Below are 19788 nucleotides of genomic sequence, written 5' to 3'. Positions count from 1 at the left end.
CCTTCATCGTCACCTCGAATGATGGAGGAACTTACACAGGTAGATCTGACATTGGTTGTGGCATGTACATAGGACTCTTGACTACTCGTCTTCTGCAAGGTTCCAATGGTTCGGATGTGTGAAGCAGAACCCGCGAGATCGATCGCGTCTGGTGTGTCGATGAGTTCTCGCTTCTGGAACAAATTCTTGGCCACAATCCGATGACGCATCTCAAGCCGTTGAAAGCCGTATAATTTTTTTTCCCTTTTTCCTCCAAGAGGGCTATAGAGCCATGTAATATTGATGAGGTACTGTCTCTCACCTGGCTCGTATTCCCAAAGTCTGCAGATAATGACGTCCGTCTGAACAAAGGTAACTCGGCCTTCTGAGGAGGTTGCCAAATCCTTTGGACTGAGGTCGTCAAGTTGTCAACAGCTGTCAGCGAGATCGGTCTCACTCGTAGCGGCGGTGGGACGGCTAGAAGGGGAATCAAAGGTAGGAGGTGTGGTATTGCAGGTTTCATGCATCATCGGCGCCCCGACCTTGAGGGGCATGCTGCGGGTCGGTAGCGGAGCCACGCCGTCTCTCGCCTTGCCAAGCCACCAATACCCTCAAAATTTTCCATGGTCACCTGAGCCCACCAAACAAGCGGGCACGCTACGGTATGTACGGTCGACCTCCGCCCTGACATCTTGATCCTTTCATTGTGGATTGTGATATGTAGTGAGGGGGAATGATCTCTAATTCGCTAGTCTTGGAGAATCGAGAAAAGGTTCTCGTCCCTTGTGGTTGTTGTTGTGTGTGTTTGATGGGAATTGTAAAGTGCCAGACATTGAGCGAGTTGGCTGTTGCAAACTGCTGCTCCGGTCACTCTCCAGGACCCCTGTCTACAACATCGTGTAAGTGCTCTACGATTTGAAGATTGTGCAGCAGGCGTCAACCACCCATTTTGCTTGGCGAACTTGGTTAGTATCGTCCCGGCTGCTGTCCTGAGGGCACGTGCCGAGCCATGTACACTACGGGTGCGGACGGGCCAGGTGACACTATCAAGTCAATGTGTTTGAATCCAGTAAAAGAGTGCATAGAGAATGCAGTGGCTGTTGAAGCATAGAACCAAGAAGTGGTGGAAAACACGGAGACGAGTGATGCCAAGGATCGATGAGTGTGATTGGTTACCCTACCATTGACCGGATGAGCCGCGTTGTTGGGGCTGACTGGCGCCGCGGGGAACACGAAAGTGCACAGCATAAAGGGGAAGAAAAAGCAACGACTCTTCACCAACTCGGAATTAAAGCCCCTGCTTGGGGTGGCATTGGCCAATGCAGGTTTCTCGCTTTTGGCGAGCTTCGCTTCCCACCTGAACCCTCAGACGCTTCTAGGTTGCCAGCCAGAGGCAAAAGAGAGCTGCAAAGTGGACTATAGGTATTGTGACAGAAGAGATCAAATCGTGAAGCTGGTCAGACAGCATGGCGAGTGGTTAGTCAAGGGTGAAGCAGTGAACTGCATGCGGAAGTCCTTGTCATGGAAGTTGTACCCGTGGGGATTACCCTGCCGCGTTCTGTGCAATGCCTGGAACCAACTTAGGACGATAACAATTCCAATGGCGGAACGGACTTGACTAGCGGGGTAGACAGCGAATCAGCACGGCTTCCCTTGCAAAGTTTGTCTTCTGCATCTCCGAGGAGCTGATGGTGGTTTGGTGATGGTGGGAGGGGTGGAACTCTGGGAGGGTGGCTCGGTGACTGTTGCCCGGTGTCGGCCTTGGTGCTGTTGGCAGGTCTGGGCGAATCAGGTCCGACCAATTGTGTCGAACTCGCTTGGATTGTAGAGTCGCCTTTGGTCGGACTTGGAAACGTCATGGCACTTTCCGGTACCAAACTTGACGGAACAGGAGTTATGATGGACAAAGTGTATGGCGTACTTGGGTGGCTCGATTAATCGGCTTGATGGGATGGATGTCAGAACAAGACAGAGTCTGAGAGAAGGGTGATGGCTCGCTTTTGTCACGCTTTGAAGCTTGAAGTGATCTGGGAGTGTCCAGATGCTTGGTAGACTTTAGACACCTGGAGTTTTTCCACTTGTACACTATTTTAGCATTATTAGAACCGGGCAGGATTAGCCGCAACATCGTCGATTTTTCTTTGGGTAAAACTTGCGCAGGACTAGAACGTCAGCGAAGTGACTGTGTCGTCACTCATCATCTTCATCAACCGATCCTGCGTGTGATGAACCACTGAGGAATTGCGGCACTGCCAACATTGACACAGCGCACGACCCGAGAGATCTTTCAGTGTAACCCGCGCTGGCACGTATGTGGCGTATCTGACGCTGGCGCGGGTTGTAAGGTTGGTGCTGATCACAGACATCTAGCATGCACATTGGGCGAGATGCGACGGAGACCACCGTCTGCAGGCCTTGAGGTCGTGAGGTGATGGAACATTTTGTTCAAAAAGTGGTGCAAGTTAAAGGAAGCCGGTGATTCACACTAGCTGGGTTGGTGTTGCTTGAGTGTATGGCTGGCTGATTGCGGTTTCGGAGTAGACTAGAAGCCTGGAGATGTATGTGTGAATATGTAGATACTGGCCCTTCTTACCATAAAGCCGTCAGTGAAAGAACTGGTCTTGACCATGAGGCATGCCACAACCCCAGATATAGTCTGACATGGCATTGCATGTGTGCGATGTATGTAGCGCAAAGGTTGAAGGGTTGCCGAACGTGCATGTGTGGCACAGGAGACGGTCTCGCCAGACGTATTCGCAGGTCAGCCAAAGTGATGGAAGGGGAAGGAAAAAAAACCCATTCCACCAAGGGCTGTTGACAATGGCAGGAGATCGATCCAACTGCTGAATGTAAAGGGTGGACGAGAGGCTGTGAGCAAGCTGGTCATGGAGCCAGGCGACTTACTGTCTATCCTACCATGTCTTGTTCGAGTTTCGACCTCGGGGCCCTATGACCGTCTCTCGAGGAGATCAATTCGATATATGAAGTAGTTTGGATGTGGTGGTGTCCGGTTCTTAAGGCCATACTGCTCCGTTGCTGGTCATGAGGAGATGAAACCTGTCCCAAGTGTCTGTTCGAACAAGTGAAAGAAAGGATGCTTTTCTTAACTCTGCTATTTTGATGCCCATATTCGGTCGCGACAGTAATCACTCGTGTCCATGTGTTGCTAGGCCATGACGGCGGTGCCTCTTTGGCGGGAAATCGAGGTTTACGACATTCGGATGACAGCGAAAACGATGTCGATAAGTGACTGCCTTTGATCAGATGGGCTGAGAATGGAACCGCAGAATTCGTTCCGGTCCACCGCTTTGGTGGTTGTAAATTCTTTGCGAGGTGACTGGATGAAACCAAATGACGAGAGCTCAAGGTTCGGGTTGAAGAGAGAAAGAACGACTGACTCAGATGAAAGAGAAAAGACTGCAGTGATCTTGCGAAATCTCAAGTCAAAGTGAAAAGTGTCCAAGATAGGAAGGTACATCTGCAATGGCCCGGGGCTTCAGTTCGTTCGAGATGAATTCGAAATGGAAGTTGCGTTCCAGTCCGTCGTTGGATGAACTTCAGTTACCTCTAGTAGTACAAACAGTGTTTTGACCGGTTCTCACTGTGCAACCACGGTGCAGTGGTTTGTTTACACTGACGGCATCCGTCCCCAGTCCCGCAAACCCAAACCCAAACCCAAGACTGCGAGCGAGCAACAACAACAAACGGAATCGACCCACCCCACTGCACCACGCTGGGCTGCTGCTTTCGCTTGCCTCGCTCAGCCCAACCTCGACTCCTCCTCCACTTCATCGACTTCCTCTGTTCATCCCGCCCTTCTTTGATCGGCGACTGACATCATCTCCACCCCTACACGTCTCAATCTCTCTTAGCCTTCTTCGCATATTCCATCCCCCCATCGTCGCTCATCAAAGCCTTGCGCATTCCAACCGAAATCACACCACGCACCAAAAAAGAAACAGGGCACTTCGACAATCGTCGCGAATCTCTGCATTGGCCAGCATTGCCACCATCTTTTACAGACCATGACGCGCCGTTCTGCACGATTAGCAAGCCTGTCCCAGGTACGTGCTCCTCCAATTGTTCGCGTAAACAAACATCAAACAAGCAGCGCGATACTATCTACTTGTCTTGCCCATGTTGCCCTACTTGTTGTATCGCTACCATGCCGCCGCTACTACGACCATCACCTCTGCCAACACCGTCGCCGTCGCCGTCGCCAACACCCTCCGTGCGTGTGCTAACCTTGCCGCTCCGATCCCAGGCGCCAGAGTCTCCCGTCAAAGAATCTTCATCCAGATCGACGTCTACCCTTCAGTCCGTCTCCGAAACCCAGAGCGCCGAGCCAGAAACCCTCCCCGCGCCTCGACGCCGCAAGAGTCACGCCGCAGCCTCGTCACCAATGCGCGTCCCAAGGACCCCGGGCAAGTCATCGCCCGTCAAGTTGCCCATGTCCGAGATGCATCCCAGCAAAGTTCATCCGACCATGGCTCACGCCCCTTCGTCTGGCTTGCGCTTGGGGTTTACTGACATCAAGCCAACCACCAACCGTGACGATGACCTCCCCCCCATCGCCCAGTCCACTCCCACAAAAATCTCGGTCCCCCAGTCCGACTTCACCTTCCGCCGTGTCGCCCAATCAGCAGCCGGCATAGCCCTCAGTACGCAAGCCCAGAGCATGATGGAGGACATCCGCAAGGAAGCCGAGAAGTACAAAGACGAGATCCGCCAGCGCGAAGCCGAAAGGGAAAAGGAGGAACAGGCCAACCGCAAGATCGCAAAGGCTACCGGCAAAGCAAGTCGCTTCAGCGAAGTTCACATGGCTCAGTTCAAGAAGATGGACTCGATCGAGAACCACCCCTCCGTCCTCCGGGCTCAAAAGGGCCGCGTTCCCGATCCTCTCAAGAAGGGCGTCAAGCGATCTCAGTCCAAGGCAAATCTCGACGACATCGACCCAAGCCGTCGCTCCAAGGAGCCCACGCCGACATCTTCTACCGCCAAGGCCAAGGATGAGGACGAGGAGGGCCGATCGCCCGCGAAGCGTCTTCGTCAAAACAAGGAGGACGACGTCTCCAAGGGTCGTGCCATCATCCACGATGCCGCCAGCTCCATTCCCAAGCCTAAGCCCGCTTCTACTGCGACTGCTTCGACCATTCCTCGACCCAAGTCTGTCCGCCAATCCATTATGAGCCCCACAAGATCCTCGCTTGCCCGGTCAACAGGCGCAAGAACCCCGGTACGACAGTCGCTGTTCAAGTCCCCCGCTAAATCGATCCAGAGTGCGCTGCCTCGACCTACCACTGCAAGCAAACTTCCCACCCTCAAGGAGGAACCTGTCAAGAATACCGCGAAGCCATCCGAGCACCAACCCAAAAAGCCTTTGGAGAAGCAGGCTGAGAAGCAGGCCAGCAAGGAGATCAAGCAACAAATCGACACGGAGATGGAGACGCTCAACGAAAAGGAAGCCCAGACACCCCAGCAGACACCCCGGGCTGATGTCAAGACTCCCACGAGCCGAATTGCTAGCGCCAAGTCGATTCTGCGGAGCATCACGGCTAGCACCATGACAAAGATCCCTCTGCCCGCCTCTTTTGGTTCCAAAACACCCACGTCCAAAACCCCGACTGCGTCGCGTACAGAGGAGACCGCTACCTCCGCTCATCTGACTACACCAGGCGGGAGCCTGGCCAAGCACGTGGCATTCACTCCTGAGACGCAGCGCGCCACTGTCGCTCAAGCGCTAAAATCCCCCTCTCCCGTCAAGCAGGCTCTTTCCAAGTCCCAGCCCCGCAAGGCACCTGGCCAAGTCTATTACCCTTCTTTGGACGCCATTCTGCGCGAGGAACAACTCGACCGGGGCCTTCTCTACCCCGATGTTACCGAGGAGGCCAAAGCCCGCTCGGTTCAGGAGCCTTCTGCTGTGAAGCAGTTCAAGGCTGACTCCACAACAGTCGAGGCATCGTCGGCTTCGGACTCCTTCTCGTTCCGCAGTGAACGCACCCTCAACTTTGACAGCGTGCCCCGCCCATCTTTCGGTGCCTCCCCGGGGCAATCGACCGTTCGCCCTGTTCGCCCATCTCTCCTCCCGACTGTGACCGAGTCTAGCATGCCCGGTAGCTTCCCCGACCCAGAGGAGGTGATGTCACCCGTGGTATTGTCCCACAACAAGGAAAATGAGGCCCCAGCGGACCCATCGCCCATCTACCTCGCTCTGCCACACGGTCTCGCCACCAAGAAACGCAACCGTGTCAGCACCGATGAAGAAGAACTGGAGATGGCCGAGCGCGCTTCGAAGAGACAAAAGCAGGAACCGGTACCGGAAGGCGACGCGCTTCTTGCCCCAAGACTGGTTGGGGCCAACGCTGGTGCCAAGAAGCCGGCTGCAGCGCCGGTCAAGACGAACGGCTCCAGGAAGAGCATTGCACCCGTGAGCCCTCGTAAGAATCTCGACGCTAGGAAGAGTCTTGCTGCTGGCGCCCGGAAGACGGCCACTGCTTCGGCAACTACTGCCAGCAAAGAGAAAGACTCACACAGAAGTCCGGTCAAGAAGGCGGCAGCTAAGATCAGTCTTAGTAGGTTGGAACAGCTCGCCAGGCCAAAGAACCGTAAGTAAGGGACAGACCGGCGCATGCCTTTCGACTGAGAGGCTTGACTATTGCTGCCTTGGGTTGGCATCAGCACTGCGAGTTACGGCTCGATTAAATCGTTGTTGCTACGACTGGTACTATCACTGATTTCCCAATTCCCACTTGGATTCTTACATACGGTTGGGTTGGCAGTCTGTATCGATTTTCTTACTTTGTACTCATGGGTTTTGACCCTTTGCTCTCTCTCATGGTTGCTTCGGCCTACGTCCAGTGGAGAGCCCGCATGACTATGTTATGTATCTGTTTAGCTAGCCGTGGTGCTGGTCTTATTTTCACATTGCTCTATCTGTCATTCTAGAGGGAGAAAGGGCGTTGGCTGGTAATGGAGTTGATGTGTATATGGACATGGTTACAAGTGGGAGAAGGCTTTTATATTTTGCCGGTTCTTTCCTTGTGTGGCTGTTTTCTCTAGCGAGTCTTGCTGGAGTGTGGATATAGGTTCCAGTTGAGGATCACCCCAGCCGGCTTGAAATATTGTACTTTCCATTACCCTTGAGTAGCTCCTTCCTTCCGGCCATGCCTGTTGCTGGTAAGTAGGTATGTGATTGTATGTGCAGGGGGCTCTTGCCAATGTTGATGTCGGTCAGTCTTTCCCGAAGTTTGCTGTAAAGACACGAGCTGACATGGAGGCTTCCAGTTGGAGATGCCCCCTGGGGCCACATGCCATTCAGTTCTCAGTGAGAAGCCCGTCAGCGCATCTGTTTTGCCCGATGATCTTGAACTCTCATTTTCAGCCTATTCGTCGAATTCCATATCCAAGGTACCCAGCATCCATAAACCCAAACCCATTCGGTAGCGAGTTCAACATACATGCTAGGTCACCTCACCGTACGCTCAACAGACATTTGTTCTCGGATCTGTTACCACCAAGGTATTCTTGTCTGGAGTTCGAGCGACAAAAGATGTGAACCCATTCTTCATTTATAACGTTGATGTTTTCGCCCAGGCGCATACTGTCATTCTCTTCCTCTGCCTCACCAACGAATAACCCTTTCAATGGCAGGTGACCACTCCGATTCCCAACTTCGGTCGCCATGTTCTCCCTTCCTAATCCTCAACCACGGCAACCCCCTCTGCGCCAACCCCTCGACATCCAACGAAGACCCTCGACAAGAAAAACCCGAGACGCAAACCCCCCTAAACCCCCTTCCCGCTCCTCCTCCTTCTCCTTCAACACTTCATTTTCATCCATCGACTCAGCGACTCATAACCATCCTGATTCAACCCCCAAATCCCAGCCAAGATCCAACAGCGGCGGCAACGGCATCCCCAACCCTTCTGTTCCCACCACCGCCACCTCCACCACCGCAGCGACCAGCAGCCAACCCCCAGAACAACAACCATCATTCACTTGTACCTTCTGTTGGCATCCCTACCCTTCTTCCGATCGGAACATCTTCCATCGCACCACCTCCAATGGAAGAGGCAGCTGGAAAATAGTACCAAGACCAGCTTGTCCCCCCTGCTACCGCGCCATAATCGACCTGTCCATCTACTAGGTGTGTGGCGAAGTGGTTCTGCGCGGAGAGGAGTGCGTGAGTCTGGGCTGGTGTTTCTGGCATAAAGCGTGTTATGGGTGTTTGTTGTGCGGGAGTAAGAGGGTGGTGAGACCGCCCGAGGTTGGGTTTGGGAAGGCTTGGGGAGATGGCGATGCAAAGTTGAGGAATAATGATGAAATGGGAAGAAGAGAGATGTTGGGAAGGAAGGGGGGGAGAGAGATTGATCAGGTGCCGCTGTGTAAGGGATGTTTGGTTGAGGTTGAAGGAGAAGAGGGGCTTGGGGATGGGGACAAGGAGGAAAGGGAGAAGGTTGTGGTGAAGAAGGGGTTGGAGAGGATTGATAGAGTAGATGGAGGGTTGACGAGACAGAGGTGGGAAATGCGGGAGGGCGATAAGGAGAAGGAAAGGAAGAAAGAGAAAGAGAAGGCTAGAAATGGTGGTAAGGGTGGTTTATCGTCGTTGAGGAGGGGCGCGGTGGATGACAGTTCATTGACCAGAGAAGAGATGGCTTCAAGCTCTGGCTCAGACAAACCCGAGACTATCTACGTCAACATCTTTGATCCTGTTGGTCGAGAGGCGTTTAGACCGGGTCTGATGAAGCCGATACCGGATTGGATGCAGACTGGAGCGCGGGAACATCTCGATCACAAAACCGGGACTATCAACTCGAGGCATGATAAGTCCAGAGAGACAATTTCGACGCCGCGACCCATCAGTCAAGGATTATCCGAGGGTTCGTCTACTGCTACGGTTATCCAAACGCTACCTCAGCCGGCAGCTACTCATGCTCTCATCCGTCGACAATCAGGCGCGATATCACCCCGCGCAACAAGCCCAGAGCCGTCCGACGATGCTTTATCGCGGCCCTCCTCAGTCCTTGGCCGACGAACTCCTAATCTTCGCACCGGTACTTCCTTCGTGAGCGAACAACCGCTCATCGTCCCTTCTATGTCCTCCAGCCATCCCAAGGAAACGACCAAAAACTCAGCCGAAAACTCAGCCAGAGACTCATGGCCCTCAACAGACTCCAATGTCTCCTCAAATCCCATTACTTCCTCTTGCAACAATCAATCAGAAACCCTGTCTCGTCCTTCATCCGTCCGAAACGTCGCCACCATTTTCGAAAGAGGCATCGCAAGCAAAGACCAGCGCCACACACCTACAAACCAACCACTCCCTCTCCTACGCGTCCTCCAACAGCCCTATCGTCCACTGACTCCCACCAGCTCCGACACTGGCTTTCCCTCTTCTCCTCCTCATCTTCAATCAAACAACCTAGCAAAAAGACAGCAGAGAGCACAAACCCACGAGCTTGGGGCAGCAAGTATGCCAAAGCCAATCCAGATCTGGAGAAGTGGCCAGGCAGGGCCAAAATCCCAAATCAACCGGATGGGCTCCGCAACGGTTTCGATACCTGTTGTATCAACTAGCTCCGAGTATCTGGAGCGGTATCAGCCCGTCAAGGCTTCAACAAGTCTTCTTCCTTCTTCCTCCCCGGCACAGGTGACTCGGTCATCGGTACGCTCGATTCGGGTAGGTGGACCTGGTGTGAGCGCTATCACGAGGGGGTGGGAGAGTCAACTCAGTAACAACACATCTTCGGGAGAAACTGAGAGTGACTTTCTGGCAAATCAGGTTTCGGTGTACTCGACTTCTCAACCACCGTCGTCGTTTTTGCAGTCATCATCCCATATTGGAGAAAGAACCTCCATCCGGAGGTCTGTGTCACATTCCATACGTCGAGAAGGGGCTTTTGATGAGGGGGAGGGAGAAGGTGTAGGAGTAGGGCAGTCCTTTCATCCAGCAGAGCCGTATCCGACTACAAACGGACAAGCAACAATCCGCCGGTCGATATCGCACTCTCTGCGCAGGGAAGGGGCGCATGATCATGGACAAAATCACCACTTCACATCCCACTCTCAGTCACCTCAGTCACCAACTCTGCCGCCGAGAAGCCTACCATACAGTAGTACCCACAACAGTTCGCCCAACGGTCCCACATCTCCCACTCCACTTAACATCACCGTCCAAAGAAAACTGACCAGGAACAACAGCAAGGGGGAACCAACTATCGGGAAACCGGTGGTAACCGCTGCTTCTACCAGTGCCAAAGAAACAGAAGGAGCAACCTCATCGCCGGAATCCACTCCTGGCACGGAAACTAGGGAGGAGAAAGGAGAAGGAGGAGGTACGGGTCTCAGGGGTAGTAATTGGACTCAGACTCGGACGCCGAGCGCTGGAAAGATGATGACGGCAGATACCAGTTGGGCGTCAGGTGCTGGGATGTCTGTAAAGAGGCTGCCGAAGCGGAAGAGTGTGCATGCTGAGTTGAAGAGGTTGTTTGGAAGACAATGATGATAGATTGGGTACAGGTAGCTACCTGGAGGTAGCTGATGTGTGTGCGGGTGAGTTGAAAGATTGATTTGTTTGCTGGTGCAAAAAAGTATCTTTATAGGTAGCTTTAGGTTGTAGTTATTGATAAACAATCAATTACAGGAATCTGACCAGCGAGTGTCCTTGTCCTTTGTGATTATGCTGGTCATCCTCCTTGTCAGTATGCTGTCTCTCAGACAAAGAGACCTTGCGTACTTGGGCACTGAAAGCATAATCAGCCAATAACAAAGCACACATAGGGCGTGTGGCTCAGTTGGTAGAGCGTTCGCTTAGCATACTCATCTGTATGCGAAAGGTCCTGGGTTCGATTCCCAGCTCGTCCACTCTTTTTTGAAAATTCCCCTTTTTGAACCCCACTGCTAGTATATTCTTTTTGGCATTGCCACCTTCACATGAGGAAAAGGCAGGAGAGAGAGAGGTTGCCCTGTCCTTTGGTTGTCTGCTGGGGGTTAGAAATTAGTTACTGGTTTCGCTTTTGACTCGAGCACCGGGATTGGGCAATTAAAAAGATTAAATTCCCTTGAAGTTCGAAAGCCTCCTTCTTGATGAGCATTCCACCTGACGTCCATACTGTGCCTCCTATCCACAATCCTTTGTGAACCCCTTCATGCGCACGCCATGCCACGATAAACCCATTGCCTCAAGAAAATCCACGCAAAACGCCTAATCCCTTTTGTTCCTTTTGTTTTCTTGAACGCCATTACCCAGCAAAAAAACCATGTAAACCCTCATATGCACCGGCAAGGTCCAGATTAGCAATCAGAAAGATTGACCCCCTCCTCTTTCGCAGCGGTTGGAACTGTCTCTTCCAATTAGACCGTCCACACGGTCCGCACCTCACTCTTCTGAGATCGGTGATAGAGCATCCAGCGAAGCACACTCCTACTGCCCGCTTTGCTGCCCTTGTCCCTGTTGTCCCTGCCCTTGTCCCTGTTGTCCCTCACCACCAGCACTCAAACTGCCCACCACCCCTTCCCTGGCCCTCTCCTCGCTTCCCTCCGCCGGCCCAGGCCCTCCCGTCGCCTCCACCACCCGCTTGATATCCTCCCTCAGCTCCGGCAACGCCGCCTCCATCTCGCCCGCGAGAACGTCCCGGAAATCCCTAAAAGCGTGCATCTTGCCCCGCATCAGCTGGTTGCTCCTACGCACCAGCTCGATGAACTCGCGCGTGTACACGTCCGGGTTCCGTCCGTTCTCGACGTACGTAATCAGCGGGATCGGAATGCCTGGGTTCTGCGGGCCCGGTTGGTGCACATGGGGCGCGTACGGGTTGTGCGTGTTGTTGAAGGTGGAGGCGAATTGGGCGGCTTCGGCGCGTTCGAGTTCGGTGGTTCCCTGCTGGGGTTGATTGTTGGAAGGGCCGGAGGAAGGGGAGGAAGGGAGGAGGTTCGCGGTGCGGTAGACGGAGAGGAGGGAGGCGTCGAGGGTTTGGAGGGATTGGGCAATGATGTCGCGTGAGGAGGCGTGTCCCCCACCGCCGCCGCCGCCGCCGCCGCTGGCTCGGGAGCTGGTGGGCGTGTTGTTGTTGCTCGAGGAAGGGTTGGTGTCGTATTGGGAGACTTGGACCATGAGGTTTAGGAGGTCTTGGATTACATTTTTGACGGACTCTATGGTAAGGGAAAAGGGGGAGTTAGTCAAGAAATCTCATGAGGGAGTTGGATGGCTCCGGAAGGACAGAATGGGGGAGAGACGCACCCTGCGCCTCTTGGTGAGTGGCGGTTACAGGCGCCATGGTGAAATGGCTATCTGTGAATAAATGTTTTGGAGAGTGGATTAGGATGCGATTGTGACTCGGGTGAATGAACAAGGTTTGAAAGACATTGCTTTCTTCGCGTCGATGTGGCAGCTCTCTGCTCCGAAAGCGATGCCGAAAGAAAAGTGGTTAGGTTTGGGAAAAGCGACTGCTGTTGTCAAGGTCCAGTGGTGACGTTCAGTGCACTGATGTGGGTCAGGATACCCCCCAATATGCGGAGGTGATTCGCTTGTTGCATGGGCAGCCCAAGGCTATCGTTATCGGATCCGACTTGTTAGGCTTATCAACTAACATGTGAATAGGTATCACCGCTTTCGGTCTACAACTACAAGTAATTACCTAGACTTTGAGTACATTATGAGTATTCGCATACAGCAAGAGCCGACGAGAGTGTGCTTTTCCCGCTGCCCCCTCTGTGTTACAATGACCGTTGTGTTGCCGTAGCAACAAAGTGGCAACAACTCGGCACACAACAGCCCTTCACACATTACCGTCAATCCGACATACAGAAATCACCAGGATGGAACGCTCCTCGAAGGCTTCAACAAAGTAAATTATGCAACTGCTGCGACCCGGTGTAGTGTGTGTATGTCTAGCTTTCCACTCCAGGTCTTGAACCGCCTTTTAGTATGCTACGCATCACAATGCAGCCCCAAACCGAACCGACTTATGCTTCTTTCCCTTTTGCCTTTGATATCTTCCGTCAATAAACTCCAACAAGCCAAGACAAATATACCGTTTCAGCTGCCCCTTGTCACACTTCGAGATTACTCATACACTGTCCCCTATAGATCCCTCACAACAGACATTTCGACTCAGATTCTGCCTTCTCCTAGTCTTGCAGAGCCTTGAGCGCCTGGTTAAGTGGCACGATCCTCAAACTCCTCCCTCTTCTCAACCCCGGGCCCTGTTGAGTCTGGCCACTTTGTCCCGGATGCTGACTCATAATGCTAGAGTTGCTGAAACTCCTGACACTTCCCGGGCTCCTGACATCAGCAGGCGGACTGCCACCGCCGACGGTTACATTACCACCAAGGTGGTTCATAATGGTTGGGCTGAGTGAGTCCGACCACTTGCGGAATACGCTCTTGAGGTCTCTGGGAATACCCTCCAATACGACGGTGGAGATAGGGACAAAGGGACGGTCTTCCATGCCGGCGGCGAGGATAGAGTATTCCTGGGCGAAGTCGAGGGCGTTGTGGAAGGAGGCGTATTGGTCCTGAGAGCGAGCACCGACGATGATGTACATTTCGAAGAAGGCGTCGAGAACGTAGATGTTTGTGGAGAGCAGGTCTGTTTGTTTGAACGGAGAGATCTCGACGATCTGTTGTTGCGTTAGTGCATGTTGAATTATCAGTGACGGGGAAGGTCAGATTAAAAACTCACCTGATCCTTGCCAGAGGCATTGGCATTCGAACAAAACAGTCTCCCACAGTACTTCTCGTAATTTGGCTTCAGCCTCCAATGATCCGCGCTCATCGGCCGGACGCCCGGTCCCTCACCCCCGAAGATATCCCTCCAGAAGTTCGGCGGTTCAAATCCTTCCTCGATTTCTTCCAACTCCCCCATTAGGCTCAAGTCCATACCAACGAGTCTAGCACAGCCAAGCTCATCCACATCCGACCCCTTACCCTTCCACAAGTAGCACTTGCCCTGCTTGGTGATCAGGTAAGGGAAACCAGAGCACAGGCTCGAAGGCGCAAAGTCTACCTCATCAAACGCTACCTGTCCAAGGAAGCGTCTGCCACAGAACATGGTTTGCGCGAGCGAGTCAAACTTATTGCTGGAACCGCGACGAATGATGACGATACCGCCTAGCGCCTGCATAAACTCGCTGGTCTCCTTGCCCTGCACCATCTTGACCAGCTTGCCACCAAACGTTCTGGCTTCACGCGCGGCATACATCAGGGCGTCGTCAGTGACCGCTTCGGGAACCTCGTCGCCAACCCAGAAGTACACCTCGCTGACCTTCTTGCCCGATTCGTTGGTGAAGGTGTGGGTGCAGAGGTACATCTCCCGCTCAAAGAGAATACGCTCGCGGTGGGCGGGAACGGGCAGCTTCTTGCCATCGGCGGCGAACTGGTAAAGCTGGGCACGCTGGGTTTGAATGCGGAAGCCAGGGTTTGGCCGCCGCATGATCACGTCGGCGGCGTCGGCCATGTAGCGACGACGAGGACGCTCGGTACCAAAGAAGTCACTCAACAGTGCCTGGGCATCTGAGCCGTACTTTGATGCCGACCTCGTATGTCGGAGACCGTGTGGCTGTTGCTGAGTTTGCTGGTGCTGGGGTGACTGTGGCTGCTGCTGCTGCTGCTGAGGTTGCTGCTGAGGTCGTGGCTGAGGTTGCTGCTGAAAATCAAAGTTGGGGAGAGAAGGAAGCGGGATGCTGTCCTTGCGGGGCACAGGCGGAGCCTCGGCTTCTGGGGTTGCGGGCAACGGCCTAGCACTTTTGGGAGGGACCTTTGGCGGCGGCGGTGACTGCACCTCTGGCTGAGGCTGGGGCTCTGGGGTAGGGGCCTGTTCAGGCACAGAAGGTCTGCGAGACGAAGTGAAAGAGGGGCTCGACAGTGCGGAAAGAGGCAGTCTTGGTGGAAGTTCCGTTCTAGGCTCGGGAGTCGGCGTCTTGACTGGACCACGGGGAGGAAGAGAGGTGGTCGTGGCGGCAGCAGGCTCGGTCGGGGGAGGCGATGTAGGTTTCGTGGTTACTTGAGGCAGACCCGCGTTAGCACCGCCTCCAAATAGCGCAGAGCCAGCCTTGACGGACACGACTGGTTCCGAGTCGACCTTGGTGTCTTTTACCGGCGAGACGTCCTTCGTTGACGAAGTCCGAGGAAAATCGGGGAAAGCCCGTTGTTTGACAGGGGAAGACGGCCGTGAAGTCTTTTCGGTCTCGGGATTCAGAATTGGCTGAGTCTGCTCATCAAGGAACCTAGACATTCTTTTCATATCAAGCTTTCTTGGGGAGGGAGACTGGGCGGCCATGTCTGCCTCAGGCTCCGCAGGCTTCATTTGGTGGTCGGCTGTGGCAAGGGCAGCCAGTTTCTCTTGAACAATTGATTTTGCGCGAGACCGTCCCCGGATCGATGTAGGCGTGGAGGGAGCTGTTTCGGCAGCAGCATCAGACGGCTTTTGGCTGGCCGCAGCTAAAGCAGCGATTTGCTCATGGACCTTGGATTTCGAACGAGTATGTCCCAGCGCGGGTCGAACAGGCGAGGTCTCCGCACTACGCTCAGTCGGCTCTGCCTTCATCTTGTTCACGAAAGCAGCAGCTTGCTCCTGTACCTTGGACTTGGAGCGGGTATGACTGAGCGCCGGTCGAACGGGCGACTGGGTAACCGGTTGCTTGGTAGGCTCGGCAGCTTCAGATGGTTGCCGGTTCAGTGTTGTGAATAGAGCTGCTTGCTCGTGGACCTTTGACTTGGAACGAGTATGACTCAGAGCCGGGCGAGCAGGTGACGCGGAAGCCATCTCGCTCTTGGGCTCAGCGGGTTCTGAAGGCTGCTGATTCAAGGCGGCGAACACGGTAGCTTGCTCGAGAACCTTGGTCGCTGAACGGCCGCGAGTAATCTTTGTAGGTGAACGGGAGGGAAGATCAGCAGTGTTGGGCTGTTCAGCTGGCTTAGGCTCCTCCGCCACCTTTGTCTTGAAAGAGTTGACGAGGTCGGCGACACTCCCAGAACGCTGATGGCCGTGGCTTTTCACAGACGCCCTAGAGTCAACACGAGTGATGAACTCTGGCTTTGGCATGGTCGGCGTGACCTGCTTCTCCTCGATAGGAGAAGAAACAGCCTCCTTCGCAGCAGGCGGTGACTCTACTACAAGTGTTTCCTCGTTATCCTCAGCTGGCTTGAGAACGGAAGTCGGCGCCTTTCTCCTAGGTCCACGGGCACGATTCTTCGTCATGTGCGTCAACTGGGGTCCAGGCTTGGGTGTAGTCTCCTCGTCAGCTGCACCAGATCCCTTACTAGCCCCTGAAGCGGCTGCCGGAGGGCCTTTGGCCAACAATCCTGCCAAGGCAGGGTTGAACCTGTCGGCTAAGCCGCCCACTTTGCTGAGGCGTCCTGGAACGTTGACTGCCTTGGGCGTTGTGGATTGCACCTCCATGGTCGCAGAAGCTTCCTTGTCCAGGCCAGTGGTAGGCTTTGGTGCGATCTGAGCTGCAATGTCAGTAAGTTCTCGGCTCTTGGGCGACAAAAGGCCCGTCCGGTCAAAGTCCAGAATGCTGCCTGGAGAAGCTACACTCGGCGACGTGACCGAAGTAGCAGAGCTTGGTAGATCGACCGACTTGGAGGAAAAGCTTCCAGATCGACCAAGTTCCAGTCTCCTGGCAAGCGCCTCGGGGATTGCCTTCTCGCTAACGACAGGGCTGGCGGCTTTGGTGGGTGATGACTGGCCCTCCTGCTTGGCCTTCTGAAACTCCTCTTTCTTCTTGAGAATGGCCTCCTTGAGCTCATCTTTCCGTTCACTCCTCATGGGACCTCCGGTATGGTTGAGCAAAGACTTTCCTCGTAGAATGTTGTCCTTGAGGGGGTCTGGAGCCACCCATTTCTCGGTCTTAGCCCTCCGAAGTTTACCAAAGACGTTCTTGAGCTCATCCACCTCACCCTCGGTGCCTGCACCAGAAGAGGGTGGGGCGCGCGACTTCAGGTTTGCCCGGAAATCCTTCAAAACGGGAGTGCTGGCCTCTTCGGTGGTGGGTGTCTTTGCCAAAGACGCCGGATCTTCACTTCCTTTCCTCAAGAGAGGGCTGACAAGGTCGTTACGCAAGCCGCTCAATGCGGGCTTCTCTGCTGCGGCCGCACTCGTAGAAATGCTCAGGCCAGTGGAGGGTTTGAGACCTGAGCCAACCGGGGTAGTCCGCATAAGTCCACCCGTTTTGACTTCGGTCTTTCTCAGAGGGACTGAGGCGCTGCGTGAGAGATCAACGCTGGTGTTACCGGTCTTTTGCGCCTTAGCCTTGTTCAACTCGACCATCCAGGCCGGCTGGTTGGCGTTAGGGGCTGGCTTAGTCTTTGGTGACTCGGGCTTGTTTAGAGCAGCCTCAAGCCAGCTCGATGACTTGGAGGGGCTCCATCTCCGGGGGTCCATTGTCTTGGAGGGGCTGACGGGTATCGACGTATTCTCCTCCTCTCCGCCTTCCGTGTTGGTCTCCTTGGCTTCGGTCGCAGACGGTTGTGGGGTGATGCTAAGCGGAGCAGGAGTGACTGGCCTATCTTCCTCGTAGCTCGGAACGGGTATTGAAGCTGGTCGCGATGCTGGCTTTGGATTAGAATCGTCCTGGGTCGCAGCATCCGGCTGAGTGTCCGGCTTGGTGGGACTGCCTAGTTGAGGTCCAAAGATACTGTTGCGATTCGAGGCAGTTGACTCGGCACGCGCTAGGCCTGCCGAGTTAACGCTCCATCGCTTAACACTATCGGAGCGCTTCATCATGGCACTCTGCACAAATCCACCTAAGCCCTTGGTAGGAGAGCCAGTTCTTGATGTGGCAGGCGAGGCACGGCTGTTGGGAGACATCATCGACATGCGATTAGAAGGCGGCTCCGGCTCATCGTGGGTGGAATCTCCAGTTGGAGGGTCCAAACGCGGTGCACTGGTGATGAGAGGAGAATTGAGCAAGCTCTGACGGGCGGGTGTCGCCTCTGGTTCTGTAGCGGCAGGGGTGTTCGCACTGGCGTCTTGGGCCATGTCGGGAAGCTGGGTGCGCGACAAGTCGGAGGTGTCGACCGCATCCTCATCTTCCACCTGTGCTGTCTCGGATTGTGGTGGCTGTTCCTCTGTGGGAGAGGTAATGGCAGCGTTTGCCCGAGTGGCAGCCGCATTTTCAGCAGCGTAAACAGACAACGGTCGAGTCTTGGGTCGCTCAGAAGCTTGAGATGTAGGGCGTCTCTGCCAGGAGAGGGGACGGGCCGAGGGCATGGCAGCCGAAGGGGAGGTGAGGATCTGGCTTGATCGCTTGCTTGGTTCGGACGAGTCAAAGGGCGTCGACGACGACGGTGGCGACGACGGCGACGACGGCGGCTCGTTCTCCTTTGTGGGTGAAGCCAGCGACAGGGGCTCCATGGGGTCGGATAGTTGGACAGAGTGTGCTCGGGGGCTTCCAGTAGTTTCGTGTGCGGGCGCGGACAGGTCTACGCCATCGGGGGGTTGAATGGTGCTGGCAATGCTAGCAATGCTTGTGCGGTGGTGGTGGGTGTTTGCCGGAGACGATTTCTGAGGGGAGATAGACCTTGCGCGCTCTGTGAACATGGGACGAAAAATAAGTCAGACCTCCTCAGTCAAGTCAAGCCTCGCATTCTCTTTGCATTTTCGTTCATATGTGGTCACCCGTTGGCCCCGTATTCGGACTATCTTGTTATCGACAACAACAACAACAACATCAACAAGACAGCACCGAACATTGGGCAACGACCAGCCCCTGTGATGAGCAGCAACAGCAGCAGCCCCTTGGACGTGTATGTATAACTTGTGAAGCTCCTGGCCTGATCCGCAATTCCCCGCCTACTTAGGACATGGAGAGAGAGAGCAACAACGAAGTTGTAGTAATGTAATAAGAGAGTAGATTGAAAACACACCTAGTCGTCTTGCTTGTCGCTCAGCCTTTTCCGCCAATATCTTTTGTTCTAGCTCGCGCGAGCGTGCCTCGTCTTCTTCCTCACGTCTTCCTTTCAACAGCTCGACAGAGCGCAAAAAGTCGGAAACCTCGTCAGACATGTTGGCTGGTAACCTCCGGGGTACAAGGCCCAAGTATTAGATTATAAACGTTATTTAAAGAACAGACCACTCCCAGCAACACCAACACATCCAAGTCGATGCGTAGGTATGCAGATGGAGAAGGAGCGGAACCGAACTGAGACGACTGGGCGACGATGCCTGACAGTGGCGTGCTTGTGCTGTCGCTTGCTGTCTGTCGCTATCTGTCGCTGTCTATTGTGGGCGGGAGCCGAGTGGTACGGACGAACGAAGGAACGAAAGGGGGTGCCGTCGGAAGGGAGCCGAAGGGAAGCGGAAGGATACGAAAGGGGGGGGGAGGAGGGGCCGAGAGAAAGGTGTGGAGGGAAAAAGGGATGGAGGGATGTCCCGGGCACGCTGTCAGAAATGACGGCCGTCAGTTCAGATTGCTTGATGTCAACATGAAATACACATGTACAATGGACGAAAGAATCAATCAGTCGGGTTGACCGTCTACCCTGGAGGCGGAGCTGAAATCCTGGGCGGCTACGGTACAATGTGCTGCTTCTTGGGAACTGAGGTGTTCCGTCTCCAAGGATGCCCGGGCACGCAAGGCACGAAAGTGTCGGGATGCACAGCGGGCGGGAGCGGGGCACACCTTTCCACGAGCCTCCAATGAATCCACAGGGTGGATCCTATGCCATTTGTGCAGCTGGTGCCCAATCGATGCCCCGAGAGCGCCATCTGACGGGAAGTAACTGAAGCTGCAACAACGAACAGAGCACCGTCAGGTACAGAGAGCGACGGAGCAACGCAACAGCCGGCGACAGGGCTGCGCGTGCCGGGC

At 54.5% G+C, this 19788-nt stretch overlaps 4 protein-coding genes and 1 non-coding gene across 5 annotated transcripts; 3 read left to right on the top strand and 2 right to left on the bottom strand.

The window, feature by feature from the left end:
• The first annotated feature begins 3670 nt into the window (after nt 1–3670).
• NCU00222 (hypothetical protein) lies at nt 3671–7121 on the top strand. The gene is made up of 2 exons (XM_011395489.1): nt 3671–4043; nt 4244–7121. The coding sequence occupies exons 1-2, from the start codon at nt 4005–4007 to the stop codon at nt 6590–6592; spliced, it is 2388 nt and encodes a 795-aa protein (XP_011393791.1). The 5' UTR covers nt 3671–4004; the 3' UTR covers nt 6593–7121.
• A 539-nt stretch (nt 7122–7660) lies between these two features.
• Nucleotides 7661–10547, top strand: NCU00221 (hypothetical protein; the record flags this gene model as incomplete). Its single annotated transcript, XM_011395488.1, has 4 exons — nt 7661–7979; nt 8126–8161; nt 8391–10313; nt 10498–10547. The coding sequence occupies 4 exons, from the start codon at nt 7661–7663 to the stop codon at nt 10545–10547; spliced, it is 2328 nt and encodes a 775-aa protein (XP_011393790.1).
• A 210-nt stretch (nt 10548–10757) lies between these two features.
• NCU15237 lies at nt 10758–10842 on the top strand. The gene has a single exon. It is a non-coding gene; the product is annotated as a tRNA-Ala (tRNA).
• A 63-nt stretch (nt 10843–10905) lies between these two features.
• Nucleotides 10906–12432, bottom strand: NCU00220 (hypothetical protein). The gene is made up of 2 exons (XM_951512.2): nt 12215–12432; nt 10906–12126 (listed from the first exon to the last, which is right to left on the bottom strand). The coding sequence occupies exons 1-2, from the start codon at nt 12249–12251 to the stop codon at nt 11402–11404; spliced, it is 762 nt and encodes a 253-aa protein (XP_956605.1). The 5' UTR covers nt 12252–12432; the 3' UTR covers nt 10906–11401.
• Nucleotides 12433–12804: 372 nt separating this feature from the next.
• On the bottom strand, nt 12805–19521 carry NCU00219 (hypothetical protein). Its single transcript, XM_951511.2, has 3 exons — nt 18845–19521; nt 13659–18508; nt 12805–13596 (listed from the first exon to the last, which is right to left on the bottom strand). The coding sequence occupies exons 1-3, from the start codon at nt 18981–18983 to the stop codon at nt 13105–13107; spliced, it is 5481 nt and encodes a 1826-aa protein (XP_956604.1). The 5' UTR covers nt 18984–19521; the 3' UTR covers nt 12805–13104.
• Nucleotides 19522–19788: the final 267 nt, after the last annotated feature.

The sequence above is a fragment of the Neurospora crassa genome, linkage group III (assembly GCF_000182925.2).
Source record: "Neurospora crassa OR74A linkage group III, whole genome shotgun sequence".
Lineage (NCBI taxonomy): Eukaryota > Fungi > Ascomycota > Sordariomycetes > Sordariales > Sordariaceae > Neurospora > Neurospora crassa.
Note: the sequence above shows the minus strand (reverse complement) of the source record. Positions and strands in the feature narration are given on the sequence as shown.